This window comes from Callithrix jacchus, chromosome 5, assembly GCF_049354715.1.
Source record: "Callithrix jacchus isolate 240 chromosome 5, calJac240_pri, whole genome shotgun sequence".
Classification (NCBI taxonomy): Eukaryota; Metazoa; Chordata; class Mammalia; order Primates; family Cebidae; genus Callithrix; species Callithrix jacchus.
In genome coordinates this window covers 54541628-54564699 of record NC_133506.1, presented here as the reverse complement: position 1 = coordinate 54564699, position 23072 = coordinate 54541628, and the positions used below count along the sequence as shown (strand labels likewise).

General features: G+C 46.9%; 1 protein-coding gene across 4 annotated transcripts; it reads right to left on the bottom strand.

Annotated features, from left to right (window-relative positions):
• Positions 1–28: 28 nt before the first annotated feature.
• On the bottom strand, positions 29–14008 carry NELFCD (negative elongation factor complex member C/D). 4 transcript variants are annotated; one of them, XM_002747720.7, is made up of 15 exons: positions 13912–14008; positions 8824–8939; positions 8180–8289; positions 7223–7332; positions 6037–6144; positions 5484–5636; positions 5136–5266; positions 4033–4198; positions 3662–3796; positions 3100–3239; positions 2011–2125; positions 1583–1678; positions 1365–1505; positions 887–1016; positions 29–494 (listed from the first exon to the last, which is right to left on the bottom strand). In XM_002747720.7, exons 1-15 carry the CDS (start codon positions 13996–13998, stop codon positions 460–462), a joined length of 1773 nt encoding a protein of 590 aa, XP_002747766.1. In that variant the 5' UTR covers positions 13999–14008; the 3' UTR covers positions 29–459. The 4 variants fall into 4 exon arrangements, with proteins under 4 accessions (XP_002747766.1, XP_008994443.1, XP_017827627.1 ...); XM_008996195.5 differs by having other exon boundaries at positions 1583–1645; XM_017972138.4 differs by lacking the exon at positions 3662–3796.
• Positions 14009–23072: the final 9064 nt, after the last annotated feature.

Here is a 23072-nt window from a genome sequence, read left to right as displayed (position 1 = left end):
ACCAGGACCTAATCCAACCCAGCAGAAAGGCTGTTGAAAAATTTATTATTATTTGTTCTTAGCAAATTAAGACAATTAAAACATCAACTGGGTTCCTGTGAGAAAACTCGAGGTCAGCTTTGAAAGGAGTCCCCGAGTGTCTGAGCTCCCGGCTGCCTGTGGCTGATGGCTGGATCCGTCCTGAGGGGTAATAGAAGCCCAGTGCCTACCTTGAGGGAAATAAACACTGAAACTGGAACTTAGGAGCAGTACTGGATTGACAGCAGAAAAGGGAATGTCCATAGAGCAGTTTCGCACTGAAGCTGCCACCATTTCCCTTTGTGAAGAAGTCATCTACCTCTCCCAACAGTGCCCATTTCCAAGACACTGCCCACACGGCTTAAAACAACAGCTTCTTGAAAGGGTTTTTCCACAACTGGTTCTGGAATGTTCTGCTTCAGCTCTGGAGGATGCTCTAAATTAGTTCACCATGATGAAGTTAGATTTGCAGTGAGCTTTAATGAGGAAAACATTGACTGCATTAGAAACAGGAAGTAGAACATAACATTTTCTTTTTTCTTTTTTTGAGACAGAGTCTCGCTCCGTTACCCAGGCTGGAGTACAATGGCACGATCCCAGCTCACTGCAACCTCCACCTCCTGGGTTCTAGCGATTCTCCTGCCTTAGCCTCCCAAGTAGCTGGAATTAGGCATGTGCCACCATACCTGGCTAATTTTGTATTTTTAGTGGAGACAGGGTTTCTCCATGTTGGTCAGGCTGGTCTCAAACTCCCTACCTCATGTGATCTGCCCGCCTCGGCCTCCCAAAGTGCTGGGATTACAGGCGTGAGCCACCGCACCCGGCTGCCACTTTCTATTGCAGCAAAGGGCTGGGCCCTGGGACTCACCTATGAACTCTGCCACAGGGTCATGCTCGCCTTCGGTTTTGATGGTGCCTGCGATACTATCATTCTCCAGGATAGGGAGGAAAAGCTGCACAAAGTCAGAGGTATAAGGAGGAGCAATGACGTCCAGTACCTGCATGGGGGAGCATGGGGTGACCTTCCGCACAAGCAGTGCAGGGCATACACCGACATAATGGTGAGATGGCAATCAGTTTAGAAAATATCCCTCCCCCCACCGCCCGGCTTCCCAGTGACACCAGCAGTCTCCAACATTAAGACACCCAGGGTGGTAATGGAGGTAAAGTGTGTAATACGGTTCCTGCAGGCAGGAGGTGCTTTTTGGTAAATGGGTATCTGTCATTGTCACCACCACATCAAAAAGCACAGTTCTCAGTTAGGTGCAAAATGAACTAAATTAAGCCAAAAAGGGCAGTGCTAGTATAAACAGTATGAAACATGAAACCAACAGTGCATTGCTGACCTCAGTGACAAAATAGCGAATGAGTGAAATGTCAGTGTCCAGCTTCTCCAGACACTTTCGGATGTAACTGACAACAGGAAGTACATAACCTCGACTCAGCAGGTGAACCATCCTGTCCAGCAGGGTCTTCTTCAACTCAAGCTGCAGAAGAAGGGGGACAGGGAGCTGGTTAGAGAGGTCCTCCCCAGCCCTCTGGCGACCCCACGGGCACCGCTCACCTGCTCCATCACATCCAGCTGGGAGTGTTCAGTCTCAAAAAGCTTAACAAGCAGCTGCAGGACCTGGGGATGCAGGAGCTGGTGGCAGGTGCTGATCTACCAACAGGCCAGAGGGAGCTTCGCTGAGCAGTGTGGTCACACTCGGCGCACCGAGAAACCGGGCACTGTCACAGCCACCAGAGCGCTTATCACTGAGGAGGAAGGTCCTGACACCTAAGCCAGGGCCCTCAGCTTCCAGGATGTTTGGTTAAGAAATCTCTGCAGTCAATGAATCGAGGTCCTCAAGCGGAAAATTCTCATTTAGGACAGAAATAACTGTTTTTGAAAAGAATATCCCTAAACTCACTAAATAGATGCAATGTTCATGGCAAAGTAAACAGCATGAGACAGAGCCAGTGTACGCTGTGAACAGCCCTCTGCCCTCTTACCTCATCCAGCAATGCCAGGTGGACCGGGGTGTGGTCAGTCTGCAGCTGAAAGTACCTTGGTTCTGATACAGTCCAATCCACCCACTTCAGCACACCCATTGCTACCACTGGAAACCTACAGTTAAGGCAGAATGCTTCCTTTACAAAACAATTTAAGACATAAAATATGCTAGAAAAGCATTAAAGGAAGGTTAAAAACAAACTCAAATGACTCCCTCATTCACCCTTCAATAAACCCTCCCTCCTTTTTTTTTTTTGAGACAGGGTCTCACTCTGTCACCCAGGCTGGAGTGCAGTGGCACAATCAGGGCTCACTGCAGCCTCCCAAGTACCTGGGACTACAGACGTGTGCCACCATGTCTAGTTAATTTTTTGTAGAGAGAGGGTCCACCATGTTGTTCAGGCTTGTCTCAAATTCCTGGGCTCAAGCGATTTTCTTGCCTTGGCCTCCCAGAGTGCTAGGATTCCAGGCGAGAGCCACCATGCCAGACCTAAGCTCCGCTTATTAGGAAACAGTGTGAATGGATCGGCAGCCACTCAAACGTGCGGGGCAAGAAGCAGAGTTCTATTCCCTGCTCACTTTAAAGCACTTGTTTAAAGGAGAAGATCATTAATGCACAACACTCAGTGAGCTTGGTGGACTGGCTTGAAGTTTACCTTTAATTAGCAAACTCTTTCTTCATCCCTAGTATAAATTATTAGGGGAAAGACATGCCTAAGACGACACACTATTTCTAGGACACATCTATTTATATAATTGGCAATGATCACATAAATCATTTCTCTAAGCAATACTTTGTGGGTATAACTACCTATAGACCCTTCAAATCAATTCTTGTAACTCTGGCTGGTCTATCAGTTACTTAGTCAAAGTTGTGAGAATTTACTCAACAGACTTCTGGCAAATAAACACCTGAAAATTACTCATGCTGCTAAAACTGTTTAAAGTTCCCTACATACTATTTAAAAATGAGAAAACAAATAAAATAAGTCTCTCTGAAGGTTTTGTTACTTCAACTTTCAATATGAAAACTCCAACCACCTCCTCCCCAAAGGACTGATTTAAGAAATAAGTTTCGTTTTGCTTACCTAATACACTGATAAAGTGTGCTCAATTCCGCCACTAGTTCAGAGGCCCCTTTGTTCTCGTTGCAACATAGATTATGAACAGTTTCGACAGCTTTCGACGTTGACTTCAGCTCATCTTTATTGATGCTCACTCGCTTGTTCTGAAAACACACACACAAGCTGCTGACCCTGACGGGGCAGGCAGCCTGCCTTCGCGGTGTTCTGGCCACTACTCCTTGCCAATCACTTTCCCCATCTCTCCTTAAGTTGGGAGTCAATTTAACTGTCAAACTTCACAGTCACACAGTGTACAGAAACTTAAAAGCAATGAGACTAGTGTCTGTCTATGTTTTATGGAAATCAGTTTCTTTAGTCACATTTCAAATTACAGTTTACAGAGTATTAGAGAAATATACACATTTTCTTGAGACGTTTAGCACTTTCTCTATGCTGAAACAGAAGAAAAGACATGCCTGATACTAGAGAGGCCCAAGACTTCTTGCAGCCAAAACTCCCAAATATCAAAACGGGAGGATATTTGTGTCCTAAAACAAATTCCACAAATTCCCAGAACTGATAGTACCTTCTTCCAGGTCTCAACCACGCTTGCTGCATAAGCCAAGATGTGGATGTATTTGTGCTTGTGGTCCTGGTTGATCCGAGCCCCTGGTTTAAAAAGTGACTGCATGAACAGGTCCAGGAAGGCTGGCACGCGGATCTGAGGAGAAGCACACTCCCAGTTCGGGATGGCAGGCATTGAGGGCACTACTCGCCCACCTACCCTCAGGACTCCCTACATGGCAGTGGTCTAACAGGCTCCAGGCAGAGAATGGGACTGAGGAAGGACCAGGACAATGATGGATTTGCATTCACAGCCTTCAGAGAATCAGACAAGCACAGACTTTCCAAAGTAACCTGACCAGTTGGCATTGGGGGTTCTTGAGAACAACTTACGAGTTCAACAGGAGGAGGGTCCATGCTCGTGAACATCTTGAACAGGACGGTGATGTCGGCAGGGTTCAGGGCTCCTTTGGACAGCATGGCCCCCAGAGCCTGGCAGGCCCTGGGATAGGAGGCAGCCGTGCCCAAGGCTAGTGTGATCTGACTGGCATCGTGACCTCTTGATGAGAAAAACCATAGAGCCCGTTACTAACAAGGCAGCTTCTTTTTTCTGTTCTTTTTTACGCATTTAATACTTTGCATTGTTGGGATCTCTGTTTTTCTGTCATTAACGAGTATACTGACTGACAGGAAAACAACATTTACAACACTGGGAAAGTGATTCAAAACAGCTTGCTGACTCTGTAATAAAGGAGTCACTTTAAATACTTATGCAAACTCTAGTGGTACCAGAAAATGAAGCTAGTATGAGCTCATTCTGTACTGTAAGATATGGACTACACCGTAACAACCAGATTGCTGAGCAACTCTTTCAGGACTAATGTTATTTATTACTTATGAATCCCAGTATAAGAAAACCCAGGTCCATAAATCCAGCCAAGTGAAGAATAATCAAGTACTTTACAAAACAGTCCTCAGAGTAGCACTTTAGAAAGCCAGCTCTTCATGTATACCAAAAACAACTCTAACTTCTCCAGCTCTGCTGGATAAAATGAAGGTTTTTTTTGTTTGTTTTGTTTTGGTTTTTTGGAGACAGAGTTTTGCTCTTGTTGCCAGGCTGGAGTGTAATGGCATGATCTCAGCTCACCGCAACCTCTCCCTCCCAGGTTCAAGCGATTCTCCTGCCTCAGCCTCTCAAGTAACTGGGATTACAGGCATGCGCCACCATGCCTGGCTAATTTTCTATTTTTTTTTTTTTTTTTAAATAGAGACATAGTTTCTCCATGTTCATTAGGCTGGCCTCGAATGCCTGACCTCAGGTGATCTGTCCACGTTGGCCTCCCAAAGTGCTGGGATTACAGGTGTGAGCCACTGCGCCTGGCCAAGAGGAAGGGTATCTGTATGTTGAACAGAATTGGCTGTGGAACAAGGGCCATGGGAACGATTTCATGGGGAGCACTAGGGAGGGAGGGGTGAGCAGAAACAGGGCCTCTCACTTCTCCTGAGCAAAGCGCTGCACTTCCTGGGCGATCCTGCGGACAGCGGAGCCCCCCTGCTCCTCCTGGGCCAGCACGGACATCATGGCCTGGGCAAACAGGTACGTGTGCTCCCCATGGCACACCATCTTCTGAAAGATTGCAGGGAGAGAGGGTGTGGGGTTCACTATTCTAGCACCAACATGCGGACGAGAGCCAAGCCTCCACTGTGGTCAAGCCTGGGAGTTAGCATCCTGGAAGGTGCCCTCAGAAATGGAGATTCTCTCCAGGGAAGGAGCATCTCATGCTTGAAAACCAAGACCCAAAGCAGCTTCCTTCTAATCTGAGGTTTGTAAAGAATGAACTTACAGCAAACTCAGGGAGATTTTTTTCAAGGTTTTCTTCTCCTCCATCTAAAATTGTAGCTAGAGAGGTCCGGAGCACTCTCGAGAACACCTCCAGCTGCTGGCATGCTGTGGACACGCTGGTGATCTCCCCCTGGTACCCTGCATCAGAAATAAGCTAGCACACAAAAACAAGAAGTCAAAGGGGCGGCATGCAGTGGCCTCCATGGGACGCTGGCCTGTCAGTGTCATGGTGAGGTGGAGTAAGTGTGCACTGGCCGTGGGGCTCAGGCCTTCACTCTGCCCCCACCTTGCTACCACCTAAGTCTGTGCCCCGGGCTGACCACCTCTCCATCATTTCTGTGTATGCAAGAGGAAGACCGACCAGGCACGCTTAAAGCTCCTCTCAAAACACAGAACTCTATGTGTCCCTTTTCTTTTTCAATGTAAGGCTTATGGAAATAAAACAATAAAGACGTTTATCAAAAAAGCAAATATGAACTGCCAAAGGAAATAACCAAAAATAACCCTCATTCATAAACACTTTCCTCTTTCTTCAACTCTAGAACACTTCCTACCTTAACGGTAAAGTTCAGCATCAAACAGTCTGGATGGGCTTCAGCCAGTTTGTAAAAAAGGTCCCGCCACGTGGTGTGTGCGATCATCTGTTCCAGCCACGCTGGGGTCTGCCAACAAACCCACAAAGAATAAGACAGGGGGAAGCCCTGCTGTTACTTGAGTGGAGATTCTGTTGTACAAACAATCGTGGAGATCGGTGCTGATGGACTCCCCATGGGCATCTAGTTCTGGGGGAGGCAGACCCAGAGATGGCCACGGTCCACAGTCAGCCAAGTGACAGGAAGGTCCCTGGATGCCCACTCAGTTTTCAGAAGATCGGACTCAACACAGGAGGGTACTGAAAATCACTTCCTAGGAGACACTGAGAACCGCGCAGAGCTGCCTTGCACACACAGGGTGCTCATGCTGCCCCAGCTGTATGCCCTCAGCAATAGAAAGAGGCCATTTAAATGGCACAGGTGGTCTGGCCCATCACCACATGGAGTAGCCAGAAAAACATTCTCTCAGCTCTCCTGTGTGAAGGATGGCCTCAAGGGCTGTGCTCTGAACCTGCCATCCTGTTTGTGCCAAGGCCAGCTCCCCAAGGCTGCTCCCAGCTACAGACAGAATGCAGCAGGGCCTCAAAAGCAGGCCTGTCCAGGAGATATGGGCTCCCAGAATGGGCGCCTGTGGCTTGAAGACTCCCCACTGATATGGCTGGAACTTTCTGGAAACTGCATGCAGCCTAACATTCTTCTTACCAACCCTCATTCCTTCTCTTGCCCTCAAGGGTCAGACCTGCATCACAGCTCCCCCAGCCTCCTCTAGCCCTACCCCATCTTCCCTCACAGTCACTACTCCATAATCTCCTTCAGGTCTAGCCCTGTCTTGGCATCTGCTTCTTAGAGGAACCAAACAAATCCACCACAGCACTCCAAGGGCTATGCCCTGGAGTCAGCCTGAGAAGGGCAGTGGTGGAACAGGCTGTTCCTTCTCTTGATCTCAGCACCTGTGTGCCTCTCAAGTGCAAGCATGTCACGACCCTAGGTACAAAGGACAATTCTGACTAGATGGGACTTCTGTCTCACACTGATTTTAGTACCAAACTCTGCCATTACTTACATGATATGCCACACTCCACTGTACCCTGGGAATCTGCAAAAGACCCTAAGGCCTAGTACTGGACAAAGAAAAATAATTTCTCACCTCTCCTTCCTCAGTAAAAATAGAATCTGCTTTGCGGGGGTCAAAATGTTTGATCAGCAAACTCTTCAAGTGATTTTCCACAGTTTCCTGAACCTGCACTGGCTCAACACCTGAAAGAGAATGAAATCAACTAGAAGACAATGGCAAGCTCTCAATTCACTGTGTGACTTAGAAAGTAAACGGTCAAAAGTCTCTATGTAAATCAAATACCATAGAGTTGCTTCTGACCACTTATGAAGGTAAGATTTTGGAACTCTTTAAAAAAGTTATTAATGATATTCAATGATAAGACCTAAAATGCAGCACAGAACAGAATACACAAGGCTGGTCTGCCCCTGACTTCATGGAAAGGACAGAACAGTCTGTAGAGCCTCGCTAAGGAGAAAGACAAATGGCCCCAGCAAACAGGTAGGAGGATGGAAAAACATCCCTTCGCAGTGAGGAGGGAGCAGATGTCAGCCAGGAGAGACACACTTTATCTAATCGCCAGGACAGCCTGCGTCCATGAGGTTCCAGACAGCATGTACCCTGGTGATGTCATCTGCACCCGGCTCCATGGATTTACAGTAAGGCTCTACTTTGATCATATTAGCTAAAAGCCATAATCATAGCCAGTCCTAAATTATCCATCATTTACTACTTGCTGTCTTGAAAATGACACACTGAACATACACTGTATAATCCTATAATTCTACAATATGGTAGGGAAAACAGCTCAATGAGAATCACGTTCACAGCCTACCAGGAAACCTCAATTATTGAATCAAAGATAAGAGGCAAGCAGATAAAAATGAGTAAGATAAAGATAAAAATGAGTAAGAATTTCCACTCTTTCTTACACAAGTCTCAGAGACCAGGAAAACAAAGAAGGCAACGTATCAGTGTTATATGCACACAAAGGTCTATTTTTAAAAAGCTGGGGGTGACTAGGTAGGACAGGGGCCACCCACAAAGCACCTGTCTGAATGAGCCACTCAGCCAGTAGGTTCACAGTCTGGGCCACAGCGGTGTAGTTTTCAGATAAGAGCTGGATAACATTCTCTGGAGACCCTCCTGCCTGAAAGTACCTAGGGAAAGGAACAAAGTGGTGGCAATTACACCACAACGAATGGAAGTGAGCCTGGGACGGACAACAGGAAGGCAAGGAAGGAGGAAGAGAACGAGGCTTCAACATTCTTAAAGCAGCAAGGGGGCTGCATGTGGTGGTGCACATGTGTAATCCCAGCACTCTGGGAGGCCAAGGTGGGAGAATCACTTGAGCCTAGGAGTTCAAGACCAGCCTGGACGACATAAGAAGTTCTATTCAAAAAAAAAAAAAAAGCCAGGCATGATGGCACACGCCTGTGGTGGCCACCTCAAGAGGCTGAGGTGGGAGAACTGCTTGATTTCGGGAGGTTGAAGCTGCAGTGAGTGGTGATTGTGCCACTGAAACAGAGCAAGACTATCTCTTTAAAAAAAGTGGCAGAGGGGACCCCCCCCCTTGAAGCCTTTAGTTCCAGTTCACATGACTCTTGCTTTACATAGCACCTTCTCAATGTATTACAAAACTTTCTCCAACTTATCCCCAGCCTCCTCTCAATACAAACACCTTTCTCACATACCTCTTCAGAGTATTAAAGATGGAGGGTTCCATGATATAATCCCGGGTGGAAAACTTATGCAGGCATTCTTGCTGAACCTCTGCATCATCCTCTCCTTCTCCAGAATCATCCTCCTGCTGTTGGAAAATGCCAGGAGCCAGGATATTTTTTCAATAATATAAATATCCTAATCTCACCTTAAATCTGTAGAAGCCTGCCCATTTTGAAGGTATTCTACACAAATTATTTCATCTGACTTTCATGACAGTTTCATGAAATGGGCTGGACAGGTAGTGAGTGGCTAAGAAAATGGGATCCAGGATCACACTGAGTGGGTGTGTACAAGTCCTCCCTGGCAAACTGCGTTCCATGGTCACACAAGTTACCCAGCCTCTCTGAGCGTCCGTTTCCTCCTCTGTTAAGTGAAGATAATAATAATGCCTATTCCCACTTGGCTGCTGTGAGGATTCCATGAGCTAATTTTTGGAAGAGCCCAGCATAATCCCTGACATTTAGTCACCGATCAATAGATAGTAAACTATTATTATTATTGTTTTCACTCTTATTTCATACATGTCATTTAAGACTAACAACCTGATTCCTGAAAGCGTGAGCCATCACTTACCATTAGGAAGTAAAGATCACTAACTCGCCTGGCATCGGCACTCCTGGCTGGACTCCAGTCCCGATTCTATGTGGAAGTAACCTCAGGCCTGTCACTCAATCTAAGGGCAAAGCAGGCTTCTTCACCTGCTGATAACCATGGAGGATGGAATGAGTGATCCCAAACCCTGCCCAAACGTTAACACTGCCACCCTAACTAACAAGCAGATGCTGTTTGAACCTTCAGTCTACACTGTGCTCATCAACCAAGGAACCTAAGAAAATATAAGACAAGGCTTTTTCCATCAAGGAAGTTCACAAACTAACAAGAGAAACAGACCTCCAAGCAACCTACTCTAATATAATTGGGCAAGAACTGGACCAGGGGTCAGCAAATTCGGGTCATGACACAGAACCAAATCCAGCCCTCTCCTATTTTTGCAAATAGTTTTATGGAACACAAACACATTCACTCTTTTACGAATTGTCTATGATCACTTTCCCCCCATAAGGGCAGAGTTGAGTAGTTAAGACAGAGACACGTACAGCCTAAATTATTTGCTCTCTGGCCCTTTTCAGAAAAGTATGCTCACTCCTGATCTGAACTAAGATCCTAAAAGCAGCACTCTGGGAGCAGACAGAACCCAATGACTTCCCAGTAGAGACCGAAGAGTCTTTTCTCAGACCAGATTTGTATGGAGAACACTGAGCACCTAAGGTGTGACACAGGCTGGACTTCACCCCAGCTTCATTCCCATGTGTCTGTCCTCTTGGGCTTCCACCCTGGGTTCTCACCTGCCTCTTCTGCCACCATCTACCTACGCACAAATCTAGAATTAGCCTGGATCTCTCTCTATCTCTCCTCCCTTGAGCTCCAGACTCAGGTATCCAACATCCCATTCTCATTTCCATTCAGAGAGCTCACAAGTATCCAGACTCCACAGGTACAAAACTGACATCTTTTCCCTGGAAACAGATCTTCTTCCTACAACCTATATTTTAGTAAAGGATTCCATTATCTATTTACCCGTTACCCCCAAGCCTGAAAATCATCCTCAGCTTCTCTCCCTCGCCCCACCCCCACATCCTGTCACAAAGACCTGTCAATTCCATCTCCTAACTGTCTACCCAAGGTGGCGGTTCTTTCCACATTCGCCTCTCCTCTTCCTTACTTTTTGCATGCTTGCAGTGGCAACATTCCCCTAAAGTCTCAGTCTCATTCCTTCCTTTCAGTCATCTTTCACACTGAAGCCACAGTGATCTCTGTAAGCCACAAAATTGACATCACTCTCCTCCTTAAAAATTCCCATCTCCTTCAGGAAAAACACCCAAGCTCTAACACGACAGTGCCCCTCCCACCTGCTCCTCTGTCTGTTCTGACCCCTCGACACTCCCCATTTACAATTTGCAGCCAGACTAATCTATTTGCATTTCTGTAGCTCTTAGTTTCCATCATCCTGACTGAACATCACAGTGGCCTCCTTACACATCTTCCCGCCTTCCACCATATATGGAACATGGCATCAAGTGAACGGAATGTGAGTCACCAACTGTCTTTTAAAATCCAGTTCTTGCCACCCTCCTAACACTTTTCCTAACTTTCTGTCCCTCGTCCAAGTGGGATCACAGAATAAAAATGAAATGAACATCTGGTCCACCCTCCTCATCAATGAGAGCCCACTGGTGTCAATGGGATACATTAGGATCATGATCAAAATTCCCCAAACATGAGGCCGGGCATGGTGGCTCATATCTGTAATCCCAGCACTTTGGGAGGCTGAGGCAGGCGGATCATGAGGTCAGAAGTTCAAGACCAGTCTGGCCAATATGGTGAAACCCCATCTCTACTAAAAACTACAACAATTAGCCAGGCAATTAGCGAGCCTATAGTCCCAGCTACTAGGGAGGCTGAGGCAGGAGAATCGCTGGAACCTGAGAGATAAGAGTTGCAGTGAGCCAAGAGTACACCATTGTACTCTAGCCTGGGCAAGAGCAAGACTCCGTCTCAAAAAAAAATTCCCCAATCTTCCAACAGCAGGGTCTAGAGTTGGAAGTGAAGGCAGATTAGATGGCCCTTACATTCCCCAGTTCTAACACTTTTTGACTCAGCGGCTCAAGGTGAGGCCAGGGGTGGTGGCTCAAGCCTATAATCCCAGCACTTCCGGAGGCTGAGGCGGGCAAACTACTTGAGGCCAGGAGTTTGAGACCAGCCTGGCCAACATGATGAAAGCCCATCTCTACTAAAAATACAAAAATTAGCCTGTAATCCCAGCTACTTGGAAAATCACTTGAACCCGGGAGGCAGAGGTTTCAGTAAGCCAAGATGACACCACTGCAATCCAGCCTGGGCAACAGAGTGAGACTCTGTCTGAAAAAAAAAAGAGAGAGAGAGAAAAAGTCTCGGCGTGGTGGCTCACGCCTGTAATCCTAGCACTTTAGGAGGCCGAGGCAGGCAGATCACCTGAGGTCAGGAGATCAAGATCAGCCTGGCCAACATGGTGAAAGTGAAACCCCATCCCTACTAAAATACAGAAATTAGTTGGGCATGATGGCAGGTGCCTGTACTCCCAGCTTCTAGGGAGGCTGAGACCACAGAATCACTTGAACCTGGTAGACAGTGGTTACATGAGCCGTGATCGTACCACTGCACTCCAGTCTGGGCAGCCCAGTGAGACTCCCCCCCACCCCCAAAAAAAAAAGAAAGAAAGAAAAAAGTCTCAAGGTGATATACGAGATGCCCCAAACACCAACCCACCACTAAGATAATTCATACCCTCTCATCTGGACCACTTTGGTGGTCAGCAATTTGATGAAGCTGCAATAGAGGCAAATGACATGGGTTTGGGTCCCCTCTCCTTCCTTTATTAGTTTCATGACTTTGGGAAGGTCATTAAGTCTTTCCACCTCACTTTCTTCACTTACCAGATAGAGTAACACCCAACTCAAAATCTTGAGTGTGGAAGGTGATAATGCATGAAGCACATGGCCCAGGCTCTCAGCCACATCTGACTCTCTATCCACTCTACCCTAAGCCTCCAACGCTGTGAAATGATCCAACATGCAAATCTACTCATATCACCTCCTGCCCCAAACTCCTGAACAAGCCATTCAGCGGCTCTCCAAGGATCTTCAGACCTGCTCCCTACTGACCTCCTGCCACTGCTTCCACCAGGCAGCTAACCTCACAGGCCTTCTTTCAGTTCCAGAAACACATCGCCTGTCCTGTTATTTGCTACCACAGCTCCGAAGCCGTCATCACACCACCATCCATGTTCATTGAAGTAAGCCCACTGCATCCTTCATTCCCTCAAAATACCAGTTCAAAATGGACCAAATATCCCCATTGTTGATTCTTGTTAAAAATGCAAGTTCCTGGGCCAGGCGCATGGGTCACACCTATAATCCCAGAACTTTGGAAGGCCGAGGTGGATGGATCACCTGAGATCCAGAGCTTGAGGCCAGCCTGGCCAACATGGTGAAACCCCCTCTCCACTCAAAATTTTAAAAAATGAGTGTGGTAGCAGGCGCCTGTAATCCCAGCTACTCGGGAGGCTGAGGGAGGAGAATCACTGGAACCAGGGAGGCAAAAGTTGCAGTGAGCCGAAATTGCACCATTACACTCCAGCCTGGGCAACAAGAGTGAAACTCTGCCTCAAAAAAAAATGCAAGTTCCTAGGCTCTCGTGCAGATCAACTGTAGGGACCTGAGAAGCTGCACATTTCAATCATGCGCAGCAGGTGGGTTTTAAGATTAGAAAAAGGCTCCGGCCAGTTGTCCTGGCGCTTGAGGAAGCGAGGCTGAGTTCAAGGCCAACCTGAGCAACATAAGAAGCTCTCATTAACAAAAAAAAAAAAGGTTAGAAAAAGGTGGTGACAAACCAGCCTGACTAGAACTGCCTTCCCTGGCTCTGCAGGCCCTGTCCTCAGGGGAGAATAGAGTGACCCCTCCTGGGCTTCCACTCCAAACCCTGGAAGGTCAAGGCCAGAAGATCCTTTTCATTATTTTGTCCAAAGACAGATGAAATCGGCCAGGGGTGCTGAAGAGTACAGTTTATAAAACAGTGAAACACAGTAGGAATGCCCAAAGTTTTACTTTTTCCCCACGATGCTGGTGTGAAGTTTTCCATTTTATTTTTGTTTAAAACTGTCTGGGCTTCGAGCCCAACCCTCCACCTTAGTATTGGTGTCCCACCCGCCGTGGGGGTCGCAGGGCCGGCGCCGAGGCTGGCCGGAACGAGGGGTCACTGGGGGCTTCGGGCTGTCCCGCTCCAGAGCCACCGCCGCCTCGTCCCCGCCCCACGGTCCTGCAGGCGAAGACGCAGGGACCCCGGGCTGGGGGGGCGGGGCGGGCTGTGTAGAACCACACGGAGACCGCGCAGGCCGTGCGCGCGCACACACCCCGCACGCCCGCGGCCTCGCGCCGCGCGGGCTTGCCGGGAGCGGAGCCGGCCCGCCGGCGGCGGAGACGAACGATCCTCGCCGGGGAGCGCCCGATGCCCCGCCTTACCTGGCCGCCGTCAGCCTCGTCGCCCGACTCGGCCGCGCTCCCGAAGTAGTCCTCATCCATGATGGCTCCCGGCGCGGACACCGCCATGCTCTACCGCGAGCTAGCGTGGCGCATGCGCGAGGCGAAAACGGGCGAGCGGACGCACGCGCGGCCCCGCGGCCCCGCCCCCCGCGCGCTCGGCCCGGGCGGGAGGCGGGGCTTGGAGGAAGGGGTGGGGCCTGGAGGGGGAGCAGAGCCGCGGGCTTCCCGCTAGGAACAAAGAGGACCGGGCGAAAGGAACGCCCCCCAATCGGTTTCTGAGCGCTGCTAGGGTGGGCCAGGGGCTTATGCAGAGAGGTTTCCAACTGGACTCGTGCACGGTCTCACTCCTGTTGCACCAGCCCTGCGAGCGCCAGTTTCTTCATCGGACAGCTGGGAACAAATTCTTTGGGGAGTGTCTAGAACCCACGAAAGTGTTTTAATTTCTTTTATTTTTGGTAAAAAGTACTAAACGCGGCAGGGCGTGGGGGCTCACGCCTGTAATCCCAGCCCTTTGGGAGGCCTCGGAGGGCGGATCACTTGAGATCAGGAGTTCGAGACCAGCCTGGCCAACATGCTGAAACCCCATCTCTACTCAAAATACAAAAATTAGCCAGGCGTGGTGACGGGCGTCTGTAATCCCAACTACTAGGGAGACTGAGGCAGGAGAATCGCTTGAACCCTAGAGGCGGAGGTTGCAGTGAACCAAGATCACACCACTGTACTCCAGCCTGGGCAACAGAGTGAAACTGTGTCTCAAAAAAAAAGAGAGAAAAGAAAAGAAAAAGTACTAAATGCAGTGGAAAGTAACGTTTTTAATTTTTTTTTTTTAAATGGAGGAAAGGCCCGCAAAGCAAAAGTGTCCAGAGCCCACAAAAATCTCTGGAGAAAGGACCTCCCTGGTAGCTGCCAAAGGGCGCAGGTGATGCTGTTGTGAAGCCCGCAGCACACTTCTAATGTGAAGTAGGGAGTAAGAACATGACAGCCTCTTGATAATCACGGAAAGGCTTTTGTTGGCTGTTGAGTGTGTGTGTGCTTTTTTAATTTTAAATTTGGTACATGTGCAGGTTTGTTACATTGGTATATTGTGTGATGCTTCTAATAATCCCTTCACCAAAGTAGTGAACATGGTACCAGATAGGCAGCTTTTCAACCTTTACCCGCACCCCCTCACCCCCCCCCCACCCCACCCCATCTCCCACACCTTCTGCCTTTTGGAATCCCCTGGGTCTGTTGTTCCCATCTTTGTGTCCAAATCGTGGAAAATTTTAAGCAGGGTGAAATTTTAACGCCATCAGATCTGGATACTTTAAAAGGAAATTTCCATGGCTGACCGCCGTGGCTCACACCTATAATCCCAGCATTCTGGGAGGCTGAGGTGGGAGGATTGCCTGAGGCAAGAGCTTGAGACCAACCTGGGCAACATACAGAGACATCCCCATCCCCTCGGCCAGGTATGGTGATGCATGCCTGCAGTCCTAGCAGCTCAGGAGGCTGAGGCAGGAGGATTGTTTCAGCCCAAGAGCTTGAGGTTGCAGTAAGCAATGGTCATGCCATTTCAGACTGTGTGACAAAGTAAGACCCTGTCTATAAACAAAAAAAAAAAGAAGGGTAATGCCCATGTCAGTAAGGAAAGGGTATTAAAGAGCTCCAGAATATTGATAATAGTGAACATTTATGGAGGGCTTATCAGGGAATATGTTTATTCAACAAATGTTTATTGAGTGTCCCCTAAGTGCTCGACTCTGTGCTGCTCCCTGGAGCTCAGTGGTGAACAAATTGGACATGATCCTTGCCCTGGTAGAGCCTGCCTTCTACTGAAGGAGCTGAAAGGGGGGCCAGGGGGAAACAAATAAAATAAGGACAGAGATGATCGGTGCTAGTATTCTGTGATAATAGGAGAGACCTTCTTGGGGAGATCAGAGATGGCCGCTGAGAAACTTACATTTGAACTGAGAGTCATGTGATGAAAGGGCCAAGCAAGCTAAGACCCAGGCAAGAGCATTTCCAGAGAGCAGAACTGCCAGGGCAAAGGCCAGCCATGTGTTCTTGGAACAGAGAGGCCACTGAGACTGGGACTGGGCAGGCTAAGGAGAAATGTAGATGAGGCAGGGCAGGCAGGGCAGGCAGGGCAGGCAGGGCCAGATCTCAGGAGGGAGTTAGGTCTGTGTTAACTGAGGGTCATCTTTAAGGATTGAATGTAATAAGGTATGCCAAGCGCTGAGCAGAGAGCTTGCACATCGTAGGTGCTCAGCGAATATGCATAATTATGAGGAGGAGGAAACGTTTGGATTTTTTTTGTTGTTGTTGTTTCCTTGCTCTGAGCGTGTGAAAGGACATATCTGAGTTTTCAAAGTCATATCCCCTAGCTGAGGAGGCCCTACAGAAGGGAATGAGAAGATGAGATAGTAAATTAAGAGGTATGAACAGGAGGCTGAGAAGGAGCTGCAGCTAGCTGCTGTGAAGTTGGAGTCAAGTCCAGAGGATAAAACAAACAGCCTTGCAAGTGGGAGTTGGGGGTGAGGAGCAGGGTCAGGGAAGATACCACTGTAAGTCCCAGCTTGCGTGCCTGCAGATGGCCCACGGCTGAGACAGGGAACCCAGGAGGAGGGCAGGTTTCTGCAAGGGATGATAATGAGTTCAGATTGGGTGTGCTGAATTAGAGGTGCCAACAGAACACCCATGCGGATATGTCTTGCAGGTGGTTGGAGGCAGAAGTCTGCAGCTCGGATTCAATGGATCAAGTTCTAGCTTTTATTCATAAGATTAAATTGTATTAAGTTAATGAGTACCCCTGCTGTTGGCTTGTTTCAGGGTTCATTTTCACTTGCTTTCTCAAAATGTTGGAAAGAATAGATGGCTGTTAAACTCCTACTACCTCTCCTCTTAGATTTTTTAAAAAATAGTGCCTGAATTGAAAGCAGACAAATTAATGTATGTATAACTAATTGTGCCTACAGAATTGGGGATTATTCAAGTCACTTCTCCTTCAACTAAAAGGTTGGTTAATCCATTTAATAATAAATGGATTAACAAGCAACCCATAATGAAAGCATTATATTCAGTCTATAAGTTGCAATGACTTGAAAGTAATTGGGTCTATAGGTCTTGCCTCCTGAGATATTGTGAATCTGTTGTTTTTTTCAAAGTCTTATCTACATTCTCCAAATTAGCTTGCATTGCTTAAAATAAATACTCCTAAAGTCATTTAATATATTTTCCTGTTGAAGAATTCTCAGCCGGGTGCCGTGGCTCACGCCTGTAATCCCAGCACTTTGGGAGACTGAAGCGGGTGGATCACTTGAGGTCAGGAGCTCGAGACCAGCCCGGCCAACATGGGGTGAAACCCCATCTCTAATAAAAATACAAAAATTAGCTGGGTGTGGTGGTGGGCATCTGTAGTCCCAGCTACTTGGGAGGCTGAGGCAGGAGAAACGCTTGAACTCGGGAGGCAGAGGTTGCAGTGAAGCAATCACACCACTGCATTCCAGACTCTCTCTCAAAAAAAAAAAAAGATGAATTATTCTGGTGGAGAATTTTTATGAAAATTCGAAGTTGGTTTCACTGAATCCATTGAAGAAATACTTACTGAGTGCCTACGAGGCGTCATGAGCTGGGATATAGCTGAATCGGAGACACAGTTCATCTGATGCCAACGGCAGAAAAGAGAAACTGTCTCCAATGATTTAAAAAAAATGCAGTGACTTCTGAAGGAGGTCAAGGAAGTCCTCCCCAGGGAAATTATGTTTACATTTTTAAAAATTATTATTAGAAATGGGGTCTCGCTATGTTGCCCAGGCTGGAGTGCAGTGGCTATTCACAGGCTTGATCCCACTACTGATCAGCACAGGAGTTTTGACCTGCTCTGTATCTGACCTGGGCTGGTTCACCCCTCCGTAGGCAATCTGGTGGTCCCCCGGGGCCATATTGATGCTGAACTTAGTGCGGACACCCAACGGCACAGCACACTACAGCACAGAGCTCCTGGGCTCAAGTGATCCTCCCACCTCAGCCTCCCGAGTAGCTGGGACTAGAGGCATGCGCCACCAGCCCAGCGGAGATTATGTTTAAGCTGAGACTCATGACTTGAATCTGGAGAACAAAGAGAATAGGGTACAGTGGAGAAAGTAAGAAATGACAGTAAAGAAAATGACTGGAGCACAGACATCAAAAGGAGAGAGAAAATGGGAAAGAGAGAGAGGCTAGGCCAGAGAGAGTAAGGGGGGGCAGAGTTGGTGGGGGGAAAGAGAGAGAGAGAGAGAGAGGCCAGGCCAGAGAGAGATAGTACGGAAGAGAGAGATGGGGCCAAGCCAAAGAGCGAGAGAGAGAGCAAGGGAAAGGAGGGGGCAGGTGAGAGAGAGAGAGAGAGGCCAGGCCAAAGAGAAAGGGAGAGAGAGAGGCCAGGCCAAAGAGAGAGAGAGAGGCCAGGCCAAAGAGAAAGGGAGAGAGAGAGGCCAGGCCAAAGAGAGAGAGAGAGGCCAGGCCAAAGAGAAAGGGAGAGAGAGAGGCCAGGCCAGAGAGGTAGGCAGGAGCCAGATGGCCTAGAAACATGCAGAGTTTGGACTCTCAATCTCAGAGTAATGGGTAGGTACAGAAGGCTTTTAAACTCAAGAGTGGCATGGTCAGATGGGTTTGCAGCTCTTTCAGGCTGCCCTATGGAGAAAAGATCTGAGGGGAGCAAAGTAGAGCCTGGGAGACCAGCTAGGATGCCATTGATGAGACATCCAGGTGAGACTTGATGGTAACTGAGATGAAGGCAGACATGAGGATGAACTGAACACATTTGGAAGAGGCTTAGAAAGCCAGCTGGATTGCAGATTGAAAGGTCTTACCCAATGAGTGTATAATGAATACCCCAATCCTTAAATCTTTCATCTTCTATTCATGTTTCAACCCACTCCTCTCTGTCTTCTGTCTCTTTCAGGCCAGTGCCATCATTTCTTCCATAGCCAAAGAGCATTTCTCTGTCTTCATTCTACTTGATCTCTCAACAGTTATTGACACCAGTGGTAGCTCTGACCCTTTCGAAATGCAGAGCTCTCCTTCCCCTGTATCTGTAGCACGGTACTCTCCTGGCTTTCCTTTCACTCTGTCACCTGTTTCTTCTTGGACTTCCTTCCTGTTGTCCCTCTGCTTGTTCTGTAGCTATTGCAGTTCCTCAGGACTCAGACCCGGATCTCTTCTCTACTTCCACTCTCTTTCTAAAGGATCTTATTTAGCCCACATCTTTAAAGCCATCTCTGTGCTGAGAATTCTTATATTTATCTCCAACTCTCATGTCTTCCCTGATTTCCAGACTTGTGTCTTTAACTGATCTAACTGCCCCTTAACCTCATCTTTGGGTATTCCATGGGCATCTCAAGCGTCTCCATGAGCAACACAAATGTTATCTTCTTCTTCTGTTTTCTCCTTTCAGGACATGGGGCCACCAGGTCCTTAGTTACCAACACCAGATGCCTGGAAATCATTAATAACTTCTGTCCCCGATGACTCCTATTCAGCCCAAGGCAAATTCTGCATCAGATCCACTTGAAAAATCTACTTCAAATCTATCCACTTGCTCCATCATTATGCCACTGTCTTAGTTCAGGCTCTTACCAGCTCTCACCTGGGTGGCTACAATAGCCACAGACTGATCTGACTCATCTTTCTATTCTCAATTACAGTTCATTCTCCAAACAGCAGTGTGATGGTTTACAAAATATATCCACAACTTTTTTTATACTCCTGCCTTCAAGGTTGAGCTTAATGTCCTCCCTCTTGTGTGTGGGCTGCACTTAGTGATTCACTTCTATTGAATAGAATAAGGCAGTGACAGTGGACCAGGTGGTAAAAAGACGCTTTATGGGCCAGGTCATAAAAAGATATTGGGACTTCCATTTTGGCCACACTCTCTCAGATCTCTCGCTTTGGAGGAAGCCAGATGTCACATTGTGAGAAGCCCGATGGAGAAGCCCATGGCTAGTAACTGAGGCCTCCTACAGCAGCTAAGTAAGTGGGCTTGGATGTGGATTCTCCAGTTTCAGTCAAGTGTCAGCTGACATACTGCTTACAACTTCATGAGAGACCCTGAGTCAGAACCACCCAGCTAAACTGCTTCCAAATTTTCTGCGGAAACTATGACATGATAAATGTATGTTGTAAGTAAATCAATTTGGGGTAATTTTTCTATGCAGTAATAATGAACTAATATGAGCATCTAAAGCAGTCTTTTACACAAACCAGATTATGTTCTTCCTCTGCTTAATACAACTCAGTGGCTTCTCATTTCATCTGAAAAAAACAAACCATTTTCTCATGTCTGACATGACAACAGAGTGAGGTCAACAAATCCTGCCCCTTAAATGCCACAGTGATACTGGACAAAACTGTCAACAATAACCATTGCAGGCCTCTGAAAATAATGGACCAAAGGCATACAGCAAATGGAGAAGCATTTACTAATTAAAATTACTAAACTTTAAGTAAGAACACTGTGAGTCTGTGACATTTTGGCCTGTGTACTTATTCTTGAAAGCAACAAGGGAAATGTGATTAATGACTTGACTGCTCATCAGAAAAAAATGGAGGCCAAAGGTAGTACAAGGACATATTCAAAATGCTAGAATAAAGCAAACTGTCAACCAATAATTTTATATCCAGCAAATATCAAAATAAAGGTAAAATAAATACATTCCCAGATAAAGATGGAAAGAATTTGTTGCCAATGACCTGATACTAAATAACAAGAAATACTAAAGGAAATTCTTCAAACTGAAAGTAACTCTAGATAGTAACTTCAATTCACAAAAAAGAGATGAAGGATATCAGAAATGGTAAATATTAAAGTCTATAAGGAGACTCTAGTTCTCTTGAGTTTTTAAAAATATGTAATATTAAATAAAGCAATCATCATAACACTGTACTACTGTATTTATAATAGCAAAAGGATGAGGATGAAGGGGAGTGAGATATAGTGGAGTGAGGTTTCTTTTTTTTTTTTTTGAGACAGAGTTTTGCTTTTTTGCCCAAGCCAGAGTGAAGTGGCATGATCTCAGCTCACTGCAACCTCTGCCCCACTGGGTTCAAGCGATTCTCCTGCCTCAGACTCCCAAGTAGTTGGGATTATAGGCACCCGCCATCATGCCCAGCTAATTTTTCTATTTTCAGTAGAGATGGGGTTTCACCATGTTGGCCAGGCTGCTCTTGAACTCCTGACTTCAGGTGATCCACCCACCTCAGCCTCCCAACGCACTGGGATTGCAGACGTAAACCACTGCACCCTGCTGAGGTTTCTATATTTTACTGAAATTAAGTAAATTTGACAGACTGTGCTAAATTAAGATGTGCATTATAATCCCTAGAACAATCACTAATGAAGAACCTAAAATAAATAAAGTAAAAAATAAAATCAACACATTTAACATAAAATAAGGCAGTAAAGCAGACCAGAAGAGACAGGAGACAAATATAAAACAAATAGCAAGATGGCAGCATACATCCAAGCATATCTGGAGTTTTATTAAATGTGAATAGACTAAATACCTCAAAAGACAGAGATAGTCATAGTGGATGAAAAAGCAAGACCCCACCCATATGCTGTCTATCATAGAAACACCATAGATTTAAAGACACAAATAGATGAGAAGCGAAAGTTTATTTCTTTTTTTTTTTTTTTGAGGCGAAGTCTCAGTGTATCACCAGGCTGGAGTGCAGTGGCACGATCTCGGCTCACTGCAACCTCTGCCTCCCAGGTTCAAGCAATTCTCTTGCCTCAGCCTTCTGAGTAGCTGGGACTACAAGTGCCTGCCACCACACGCGGCTAATTTTTTTGTATTTTAGTATAGACGGGGTTTCATCATGTTGGCCAGGATGGTCTTGATCTCCTGAACTCGTGATCTACCTGCCTCCACCTCCCAAAGTGCTGGGATTACAGGGGTTAGCCACCGTGCCCGACAAGAGTTGAAGTTTCTATATTAATAGCAGAGAAAATAGAATTTAAGACTTTGTTTACTTATTATTATTATTTAGATATGGAGTCTTGCTCTGTTGCCCAAGCTAGAGTGCAGCGGTGGCACCATCATAGCTCACTGCAACCTTCAACTCCTGGACTCAAATGATCCTCTTGTCTCAGTCTCCTAAATAGGTGGGACTACAGGCGAATGTCACTACACTGGTGAAAATCACTATATTTTTGAGAAGCTTTTCACCTTGAGGACAAATTTAATAGTATCACTTGGGGAACATCTGAATAAAGCTGTCCTTGAACTGTGAAGCTGCTACCAGAGTGGAGAGCAGAGCAAATCCCTCACCAGTGGCTGCAGCGTGGCTGAGGAGAACAACATCAGGTAGTCGTTTTGAAGTGACCCCAGGGGCAGGAGGGAGGAACAGGAAAAGAAGAAAGCCAATACTAAGGTGCTGTGCTGAGGTGGTTACAACTGGGGGCCATATTCTTGCAGGACCTTTGGTGGAACCATTGAAAATATGCCTCAAAATTGCTTACTGAAGGACGGAAGGGGACACATTTACCTACCCCTGGCTTTTGTTCTCTATTGGTCAAGGATTGCCCTAGAGGCATTATCCTCTGCACTCTGCCAGGTTGCCCAGGTGCAAGTATCTGGCAGATTTCTGCAATTGTCACATATCACAGTGTCCTACGAGTCCTGGGGCAGGAAAGAAAAAGTAAGATGTGCAGCAGATGCAGGAGCAGCCAAGTCTCACCTGAGCAAAGTTGGTGGCTGTAGTAGTGCCTGGAGTGAAAAGTGAGCCAAGAACAGGTGAACTGGTGACCTTTGGAGGATATAAGAGTGCCAGACTGTTATTTTCATTCATTCATTCATTCATTCATTTTTGAGACAGATTCTCACTCTCTCACCCAGGCTGAGTGCAGTGCTGTGATCATGGCTCACAGTATCCTTGATCTCCCAGGCTCAAGCAATCCTTATACCTCTGCACCCCCAAGTAGCTGGAACCACAGGCATGTACCACCTAATTTTTGTATTTTTTGTATATTTTGTATTTTTTGTAGATATGGGGTTTTGGCATGTTGCCCAGGCTGGTCTCAAACTCCTGGATGCAAGTGATTCTCCTGCCTCAGCCTTCCAAAGTAGTGGAAATACAGGCATGAGCCCGGCCTCAAACTGTCATCCTGAAATTGAGAACTA

Coding starts and splice junctions, on each gene's coding strand:
- NELFCD (XM_002747720.7), bottom strand. CDS start 13,998: ATGGCGGTGTCCGCGCCGGGAGCCATCATGGATGAGGACTACTTCGGG. Junction 7,333..8,179: donor TGAGTGGCTCATTCAGACAG/GTGCTTTGTGGG, acceptor ATTCTCTTTCAG/GTGTTGAGCCAGTGCAGGTT. Junction 3,240..3,661: donor TGGTTGAGACCTGGAAGAAG/GTACTATCAGTT, acceptor GTGTGTTTTCAG/AACAAGCGAGTGAGCATCAA.